This window comes from Suricata suricatta, chromosome 5 (assembly GCF_006229205.1).
Source record: "Suricata suricatta isolate VVHF042 chromosome 5, meerkat_22Aug2017_6uvM2_HiC, whole genome shotgun sequence".
In the NCBI taxonomy this organism is placed as follows: Eukaryota; Metazoa; Chordata; class Mammalia; order Carnivora; family Herpestidae; genus Suricata; species Suricata suricatta.
In genome coordinates this window covers 18972553-18982503 of record NC_043704.1, presented here as the reverse complement: position 1 = coordinate 18982503, position 9951 = coordinate 18972553, and the positions used below count along the sequence as shown (strand labels likewise).

Genomic DNA, 9951 nt, shown 5'->3' with positions numbered 1-9951 from the left:
GGACTTTATGGTATTTGTTACTTGGTATGGAAGTTAGCGGGGCGGGAGGTGGGGGCACACACACACACTTGCAAGGTTGAGTCAAGTGTCGGAGGGAGGAGGACCTGGCGGCAGCGCCAGCCGGTCCCGGCCTCCGTGCCAGCGTGCGAACTTTTCTTTGTTGGTTTGCAAAATGTTTGGATTCGTGCTCCGGAAAAAAGAAAAAGAAAAAAATAAAAGAAGAAGAAGAAGAAGAGAAAAGCGGGGTTGTGGAGGTTCCGCAGATACGAGGGAAGGGACGGGGGTAAATAACCCCAATCCAACCCCAAATGTAGCCACTGTCGCCAAAAGTACAGACGGATGGTGCCGCGCACCAGGCTGGCAACTGGTGCGCGCAGCCTCCCGCCCCCTCGCCGCTCTGGACCCGCCGGCAGCCGGGATTCTAAGCGCAGAGCCCACTTCCTTTCTTATTTTTGTGGGTTTCCTTGACTCTACCAGAACCAGGCGGAAAGGAAGAAAGAGAGGAAAAAAGCCATAAAAATTAAAACAAAAAATGCCAGGCGCGGCCTGCGGGCAGCCGGAGAAGCGGCGCGTCCGTGTCCCTTCGGATGCTGTGTCCTCCTGCCCGCCGTCATCCCCAGTCGGCCGCTGCGAGCGCGGAGAGCAGCGCGAGCGCTGTGAAGATGCGAGGAGGTGGAACAATGAATTTATAGCGGCATGCCATCCTGCAATGGCAATTTCAACAATTCGTCACTGCAAGCTGCCTCTTAAAGGGAGAGCTTCCCCCACCCCTCCCACCCTTCCCGGTCCGCGCCTAATCAGATGGGGGAGGGCGGGCGACGGGTGGAGGTGGCGGGGGGGGGGGGGTGATCGAGGAAAGGAAGACCGAGAAGGACCCGGCGAGGTGGAAGGAGGGACAAGGGAGGGAGCGAGGACGAGAGGGAAGGAGAAGAGGGGAAAAAAAGTATTGGGGTAAGAAAAACAGATTTCCTTGGCCTCATTTAAAGTCACAGTGGCTCCGGGTTTGTCTGATATTTCACAACCAATCGGGGTTGGCTAACCCCGGCTTACCTCATCTCCTGAAAGGGGTGTTTTGGTGTGTTTTTAAAGTTACTGAGACCTCTCAAACCTCTCCCTGCCGCCTTCTCTCCTTCTCCCCCGGTAGGAAGTTCCTGCCTCAAGTTTTTCCTCTTTGCAAGCCCGAGCGCTCCCGCCCCGAAGACCTTGCAGCTCCATCCACCGGCCGCGGGCTTTCGGCGGCCCTTGCGCCCCTGGCCCCGCGCTCTGCTCGCCTCCTCCCGGCCGCCCCGCTACCGGGTGGTCCCTTCCCCATCTCCCCCGGCCTCTTGGCTCCGGGACGCCCGTCGGGCTCGGGCTCCGGGTGACTAACTTCTCCCAGCCGCCGGCAGGCGCTTCCTGGCGCGTCGCTGCGCCCTGAGGCCCGCGGTGTCCCCGGCCGGGTCGCCCTCCGCCCCGGAGCTCCGCGCCTTTGTGTGCGAGCCGAGGCTCCCCCCTGTCCCCGCGCGCCGTTCCGCGGCTCCCGCAGCCTGTCACTTCGTCCCGGGGGATTGGAACTTCCTTTGCTTTGCTCTAAGAAGGCAGGGCGACAGAGTTAACCGTGGTAGAGCACTGAGCTCTTTTTTTTTCTCATAAGATTAAAAAAAATGTGCACATACTTTCTCCTCTTCCTCCTGCTTAAATGAAAATTAAATACCCATATTTGTATTTATCGGTCCTAGAACAACCGCTCATCTCTCCAGATCCTGACCTACTATCATTCTCAGAAATTCCTGTTAGGAGGGGGAAAAAAAAAAAGGAAGACTGGAGAAGAGGGGGAGGTTGGTGTAGGTCGGTGGCTTTTGGTAGGGGAGTGGCATTGCCACTGTGACTAGGTTTCTTCTAGTGTCTTTGTTTCCTGTAATGATCAACCCTAATAGAAAAGAAAGAGCATCCCAGGACTTTGTAACCACTATCCTGTAATGGTTAGAAGATCTACTAGAAGGACAAGAGCCCCTCCCGCTTCCCTTCATTCTTCAGGCTAATTGATGAATACCTGCGTAACAATGAACTGGGTATTGAATGTGAATAATTAGCACATTTCTGTCTTTTTCACCTTTCATTTACAGAGATGCAAAGGGTAGCGGGGCTTCCTCAGTGGATCCCGAGTTACAGTGGTTTCCCCAGATCCTTGCCAAGAGATCTGACTACGCTTTCAGGGAGTGATTGGAGGTCCTCAGAGTGGTGGTGAACCCCGTGTGGAAATCTCAGAGCTGCCCAGTCAAGCTGCCCAGGGCCCCGTGCCTGGAGGACCGTGTGCACCTGGGCTGCCAAGTGAAGCGTATCCTGAACATTACCTCATGTATGTAAACGAGATGATCAGTTGGGGACCCTGGACCACCCAACAGCCCCTAGTGGATTCTGAAATACCTCCAGACTTCGCAGGAAATTGCTGTTGCTTAAGGCTGGCATCCCCTTAGTCTCTCAGTGGTCAGCTGCCCAAAGTAGTTCTACTAGTTGAATAGTTTGATGGACCAGAGGTGTTCGGGATCAGGACACATGGCAACTGTCTTCTCTGTCCCTTCTTAAAGCCATGTGGTCCTTCTGTCTTAGAGTGCAAACTTCATTTTTAAATAATTTTTAATATGTATTTGTTTTTGAGAGAGAGAGACTGACAGAGGTGAGCAGGAGAGCGGCAGAGAGGGAGGGAGACACAGAATCTGAAGCAGGCTTCAGGCTCTGAGCTGTCTGCACAGAGCCCTATGCAGGGCTCAAACTCCCAAACCATGAGATCATGATCTAAGCTGAAGTCAGATGCTTAACCAACTGAGTCACCCAGGTACCCCTCTCTTTTTTTTTTTTTTTTTTTTTTTTTACCAATGTCACTGAAAAGGAGTCCAATACTTGGCACCAAACACCATCTCTAAAACAACTTTGATTAGGTAATGTTAACCATTTCATCATTGTTACTCCCAAAGGATCATTTTGAGAGAGAAGCATTTTAGATGACAGTGGCTTAAACTTATTAATAATAATGATTTGCCTTCACCAGCAGGAGATGTCCTATTTAGCACTTAGAAGAATTCCAACTGATCTTTCTTCTCAGTGAAAGTTTTGCTCCTCTTTGAAAAACACTGTATTTCTCATGCAAATCATGCCTCTGAATTTTATGCTTTAAATTTAATTACATAATGACATTTGTCCTTAGATTATTCAAATGTTTAGAAATATGTCGAAAAACAGGACAGAGCAGATAACGTCAAGTACTAAATATTTATTACAACCACACATTCACAAAGAAAGGCACTAATACCGCATATAAATAGAATGAGTACATTCTTACATACTCAGACAACTTCTACTTGGGTATAATTTTGATTTTTCTGTGAAAGTAACTTGGATACTTTAGGAAGTTCGTTTGGTAATACTTTTCAAATATTACTCCAGTGGATTAGGATGAAGTGCTATGTTCCCGAACAATAAGTGTCTTGTCAGTCCAAGGAAGTAATTTGTACTGGATGAAAGTCGTCCAAGTTTTTATTTTCTTTTTACAGTAGAAAGCTAAAATACATTAGCAATCACGTTTAGGTGGACTAATTGCTGCTTCGCTCTTTCATTATTCCGAAGATAAGGCGTGTTTGTGCATGTTTAATGAGAACTTTTCACTGCGTTTATGGGGGATGGGATGGCACCTGATATATAATTTTGCATTTCCCAAAAGGAAGAGAGACTTTCTGTGCCAGTCAGTTGGAGGTTATAGTTGGAAGTTATCTTGGAGATCATCTAAGACCACTTCCTCCGGGTACCAGTGAGAGACTGAGATTAGAGACCAAAGTGATGCCTGTGGATAAAAAGCCCACCAGTGGCCGGCTCTCCTGCATCCTCAAAACTTTACTCCCTCGGTTGGTCCTCAGTCGAAAACACCTCTTAAAATCTATCCAGTTTAACAAATATCTTTCGAGGGCTGACTGCCAAGTGCTGTGTGAAGCTCCCTGGAGGCACATAAATGTGAATAAGCCCTGATTAATGTTCAGAGAAGCTCACAGTTCAGAGAGGAGCCAATTGTGCCTGGAGATGCTTGGACTACACACTGGAAAATGCAAATATGGAGGGAAAAAGGCAAGAGAGTAACTACTGCAGGTGCTCTGAGCTGTGTATTTCCAAGACAGCTTCACTCCATAGGATTTGTGTGTCCTTGTAAGTAGTATTTTCTCACATTTCCATTTGCTAAAGTGTCATTTCCTCCCCCCTCCCCCATCTATGATTTTAATGGTATAGGCAAGGAAATAACTGACAATAAAACATCTCCCCTAGGCCAAACACCTGCTCCTTACTTCCCGTGTAGGAGAATCACAGCCTCTCAACTTTGTGCAGTAATTTTTCTTTCCCAGATCAAGATCCCTACCCCAGGCCTTACTGTATTTCCAGCTTCCTTAGGATCGTCTCCCTTTGGAGCCTGGCGGTGGATGCAGGGAACACAACCTCTCCAGAGCTACTTGAGGCCCATTAGGAATGCCTTACAGACTTTGGGCCAGCCCTTTCCTCCAGTGTCTCTCAGCTTTTCACGTTCTAGTTCTCAGAAGATGTGCTTCAAAACCACAGGTAATTTTTAGTCACCTCATGTTGGGCGATTATGGAGTATTTGCCCTTTCGTGATGGGCCTGTTTCAGCGTAATGTTCTCCAGGTTCATCCATATTGTCACCTGTGAAATAGTCCAAGTCAGAATCAGAGATGGTTGCCAAGGGCTAAGGTTTGGGGAAATGGGGAGTTGCTATTCAAAGAGAGTGGATTCAGCTCTGCGGGATGAATACATCCTGGAGATCTGGTGTACCACGTCGCACCTGCCGTTAACAATACCGTATGTACGGTGCACTTAAAGATGTACCGAGGGTACGTTCCGTGTAAAATGTTCTTACTACAAAGCAAAACAAAACCAAAAATGACGCTTTAAGAATATGGGAAGGAGTATATTCACTATACTAGCTTCGATACGAATCCTAAATGTATAGAGGATGTAGCTGTACCTGAACAGTCCCCTCCTTTTCCAGCCCTTTACCTCCCTCTCCAAATCCTCTTATCTCCCAGGAGGGTCTAACATGCATCTGGACCAACACACATGCACAATCTCACACATATTGGACACACAACACACATCAACATGCACACATGCTCACCCCTAACTCAGTTTCCCCTCAAAGCTGCACTGACCTGTGCGGAGAAGGTTCTGCTCTGGTTAATTACACCAATTTCTCTTTGCACCTCGTGAAGGACTCTTTCTTGGGACAGGCATAGTAGAGATGTTTTTCCAGCGAAGTTTACTGCATTCCTGATAAAACCATTGTCTCTGCTATGTGCCTAGGGCGTATTACAGAACATTCTATCTGTCGTGATGGATAACATACACTTCAGAATCAGTTTGCTTAATATTATAAAAAAATAAATTTTTGGAAAAATAGATTTTTATTCTTATTCACTGAAATTTTACACTATAAAAAGTCTTCGAATGAATAATGTACGTGTGTATTATTTAAGACATACAGGTGCTATCTGTAAAGTAAAACAAGTCAGTTTTTATGTTGACCAGCTGTGAAATGTTGTTTTAGCTTTTCTTACACAATTATGCGCATATTACTTGCTTTTATGGGTTACTCCAGTTCTTTTTTTTTCCCTTTATTTTCCGGAAATCATCTTGAAATCAAATCTTACTGGAAACACATGGAAAATCAGGGAATTTCCAGCCTACAGTAATTTGAAACACTTGAGGTTTTAATTTTTTCCTTCATGGCGGCAAATTTAAGAAAAGATTTCAAACTCCTTAAAGCGTAGTAATTGTAATAGGTAGGAGTTGTTTGACAGTAACAATTAATTACTTGTTTGTTTGTCTTAAGTTCAGGTTACATGGTAACAATACCATGCTCAAGCTCAGAGTATTACAGTCTTCTTCGAAAGAATTTGATTTTTCCACGTTAAGTGTGTGTACTTTATTCTGGTCAGTAAAGTAAGAAGAGGAAGTAAATCTAAACAAAGTTGGTAGACACCAATCCGATACTGCTTCACTTCCCCATGGGCAGGAAGGAAATGGACACAATAACCGTGGAGTCAATAAGCTTTCCCCCCACCCATGATGCCAAGATCACTGCAGGCTGCTTAGATGGTTTAAGCAAGACACCCAGTATCATTTTTTCATGACTGTCCAGGTATTAATATATATCTCTCTAAGGGGTTACTGCGGATAGGGGTTCAGATGAAAGCACTTGAGTTCTTACTTACTTTCTTTTACTTAGAAGGTGATGCCCATCATATACCCCTCTTTCTGTCACCAGAATCATTTTGGAAACATGAAATGAGACTGCCTGAATGAAGATTTTATTCCACATCCCAGGAAGGACCCTACCTGTCAATCACCATCAACTCTCTGCCTTTTCTCTTTCCAGCCAGCCGGACTTGAGCCTGTGGGAAACTACCTCGCCCAGTGGCTGAAACACACCAGAGTCCTAATAAGATTGCTACGTGGGGGGAGGGGGTGCCTGGGTAGCTCCGTTGGTTAATTGTGGCTGGAGTCCTGAGTTGGTTGTGAGCTCGAGCCTGCATGGGGATCCAAGTAGAGCCTGTTTGGAGTTCTCTCTCTCCCCCTCCCCGCCCCTCCCCTGCTCGTGCTCTCTCTGTCTCTCTAAGTAAGGAAGGGAGGAGGGAAGGGAGGAAGGAGGGAAGGAAGGAAGGAAGGAAATAAAAAGATTTTACCTGTGATCTCTGGAAACAGGAGCAGATAAGCCTCAAGCAGCAAGAAGAGACAGGGAAGTAGAGACTGACTGATTTACATAGTTCAGGGAACTGCTCCTAGACCACATTTTCCTGCATTCTTCCCCAAAGCCAGACCCTTGCTTTTGTTTCTTTTTCTCCTTTCAGGATCCTCTTCCAATCCATCTACGCCCTTTTCAGTCTAGGCACGTGATGAAACCAGGATTCCCCTTGTCCTTCAGGCATGGGGGACATCAACATTTTAGAGAACAGATCTGGGTAGGAAAGGATAAAGTAGTCACTCAGTAAGACTCAAACCTGTGTTCGAAATCTTCCTGTTGAGGAAGTCCTCACCAGTTCTGCCCACGAAGTTTGTCCAACGGCCCATGTCCCTTTAAGCCCAAATGACTCTGTTGAATGATACCTGAAAGCATTCTTTTGACGCTTTACTTTAGAATTATTGACCAGTCATTGGATGTGAATTGCCAAACACACATGTGCAAGTGATTATCTAACCTCTAGCCCCGTTTTCTGCATCTCAGATCTTATTTCTGCCACAGCATTAATCAGGTTGCTGTTATTTCATTACACCTGGTAGTGTATGAAGTGGCTTTCTTTTAGGAAAGTTGGATGGGGAAAATGGTGCAGATTAAAACTGAAAAGACTGGAGGCACTCAGAGGGGAACTATCAGGTGTGGCACAGAGAAAGCCCCTCAGGTTTACTCCACAGATAAACTCTACAGAACCTGCAGAAAATTTTAAAATGACTTAAAAAATTGCTAGTAGAATATTAAACAACAGTCTATCCTGTGGCCTCTCTTAACTTCCAGCCAAACAGTTTACCCTCCAAGAAATGCACAACAATGTCTTGAGACTCTGAGGTGGCCTGAAGGTTTATTTTTCCTTCTCCCCATTTGATCGTAAACCTTGTTTTGCCTTTGATCACTAAGAAATCTCATGGCTGGGTCCCTCCTACGCAAGTAAATTTTGGCATGCTGAACATAGCTCAGTGTCTCTGAATTATTCTTGGCTTCTCCCCTTCCTTCCACATTCTTTCCCTTTTCCCTGCTTTCCCTCTCTTTCTTTCTTTCTTTTTTTTTTAATGTTTGTTTCTTTTCATAGAGAGAGATTGGCGGAGGGGCAGAGAAAGAGGGAGAGGGAGAGAGAATCCCAAACAGGCTCCTCAATATCAGTGCAGAGCCCTATGCGGGGGCTCTAACCCACAAACCATGAGATCATGACCTGAGCTGAAATCAAGAGTCAGATGCTTGACCCACTGACACACCCAGGTCTTCCCACACCCCCATCCTCTCTTTCTTTCTGTCCGGCTTCTCCATTGGAATGGGTTCTCCATGAAAACACGAACCTTGCTTATCTTTGTCACTGATCTAACTCTAGTTTCTAGCTGGGAATGGGCAACTGGAGGCATGAATAGACATGTTAGCTCTACAGAATATTTATGTTAATTATTTTTTAAGGTCTGCATGCATATGTTTATTGAAATTTGTCTGACACCCTTCTTAACCATCCTTTCTCTAATAATAAAGCCCTGTCTTTTCTGAGAAGCCTAGTGCACATGTTTGTGCACTGTAGAAAGGAGAATGAGAGAGAGAGAGGAAAAAAAGAGAAGGTAACACCATCAGAACCCTTGAATCCAGCAAAGTCTTTAAAATCTTTATTTTTGTTTTCTTTCATTAAGAATCCTGTCATCTGAAGCTGAATCTGCATTCACATGCTTCTGTTTTGTCATGTTCTGTCTAGTCCTCCGCTCAATGCTTTGCATATAGTAGACGGTCTTAACATTGTTTTAATTGAAAATGGTAAGAATGAATAGTCAGTATTATTATATTGGTCTGATGTTAGCTATCAGGCTTATCCCATTATTTCTGAGAACTGTAGTTTCAAGTAACTTATAAATGTGTAACACTGGTTCTATTAGTATTTTTTTGTTTGTTTTTTTGTTTTAGGGTTTTTTCCCCATTATTGTTCTGTGCATGGCTCACGCTGGTCTGGATCAGAATTCCAACACCCTTTATCTCAATGGCTACACTAGTTGCAGAATTGTCACATTTAGGATTAGTTGAAACTGACTTCACTTGTATTTCTGTTATTCCAGGTCTGTTTCATCCTAGTCAGTGTTGCAGATGTTTCTCAAGCCTTGCAACATAAAGGTGCGTTCCCCCCTCAGATGTGTGCTTTGATGAGGTGTTTGACTCACCTGCCCCTTCTCACAGCCTGACCCTGCAGTGTGGAAAAACGCCCATCACGTGGCTCATAGAAGTTAGGGCACACGGCCAGACTCCACGCTGCGACAAAATTCTTCTGCCAAACTGTGAGGCAGAGGAGTGGCTGAATTTGTACTTTGTGCTAACCTTCTGTATGGTTAAGCACACCCTCAAAAAATGAAAACTAAGACAGAAACAAAAACACAGCAACGAGCCAAGCCCCCAAGCTCATATCCTAGCCTAGGCATGATCTGTGATCCTGGGGAAGTTATTTAGACCTTTGTACACCTATAGCCTCCTTGCAAAAGAGGAAATATTGCAACACACACATCACTAAGTTTTTATGAAGGTGAAGAATTTAAATATGTGTGAAGTGCCTGGTACATAGCAAATAAATATTATTATTACAATAACTGTCATTATTATTAGTCGTGGGTTTAGTTTTAACTCTTTTGTGTTCATTTAAATTTTGGCTCAAAGAGTGTATCTCTGACTTTGTCCTGATGGGAAGCATTGGAAGAGAACCACGAAAGCTATGGAGAAGAAAGATATCGAAGACGTTCATTCTAGTCGCTAAAGATGAAGAAAAGCCTGATGCAGAGAGGTAGAAATTCCAAAGGGGTTTAGAGAGATGCATCTCATTACCTCTGGTGTCTGTATGAACTATAAAGATGAATCTGAAACAATCAATGTGAGGCACCTGGATGGCAACTAGCTCTTGATAATGGCTCAGGTTGTGATCTTTTGGTTTGTGAGATCAAGCTCCACATGGGGCTTTGCACTGAGCATGGAGTCTGCTTGGGATTCTCTCTCTCTGTCTCTCTCCCTCTCTCTCTTTCTGTCTCCACCTGCTCATGTACACATGCATGTGCTCTCTCTCAAAATAAATAAATAAAAACTTTAAAATAATAAAATAAAACAACCAATGTAATTTTCTCATTCATGTCCTCTTGTGTTTATATTCTTTGACAGTATTAAGGTTGCTTCCGGGCTTGTCTCTTTGTCCCTCCT

The 9951-nt window shown here is 44.9% G+C and overlaps 1 protein-coding gene and 1 long non-coding RNA gene across 2 annotated transcripts in view; one reads left to right on the top strand and one right to left on the bottom strand.

Annotated features, from left to right (window-relative positions):
* ADAMTS5 (ADAM metallopeptidase with thrombospondin type 1 motif 5) overlaps window positions 1-703 on the bottom strand; it is a 44642-nt gene extending 43939 nt beyond the window's left edge. The window contains exons 1-2 of the mRNA XM_029938680.1: window positions 626-703; window positions 69-187 (exon numbers count right to left, since the gene is read on the bottom strand). Of these exons, the coding sequence (XP_029794540.1) occupies window positions 69-187; window positions 626-703 (197 nt within the window). The remainder of the gene's footprint in view (window positions 1-68; window positions 188-625) is intronic.
* A 189-nt stretch (window positions 704-892) lies between these two features.
* LOC115291581 lies at window positions 893-9699 on the top strand. The gene is made up of 5 exons (XR_003908541.1): window positions 893-951; window positions 2106-2338; window positions 4405-4578; window positions 8832-8886; window positions 9421-9699. It is a non-coding gene; the product is annotated as an uncharacterized LOC115291581 (long non-coding RNA).
* The last annotated feature ends 252 nt before the right edge of the window (window positions 9700-9951 follow it).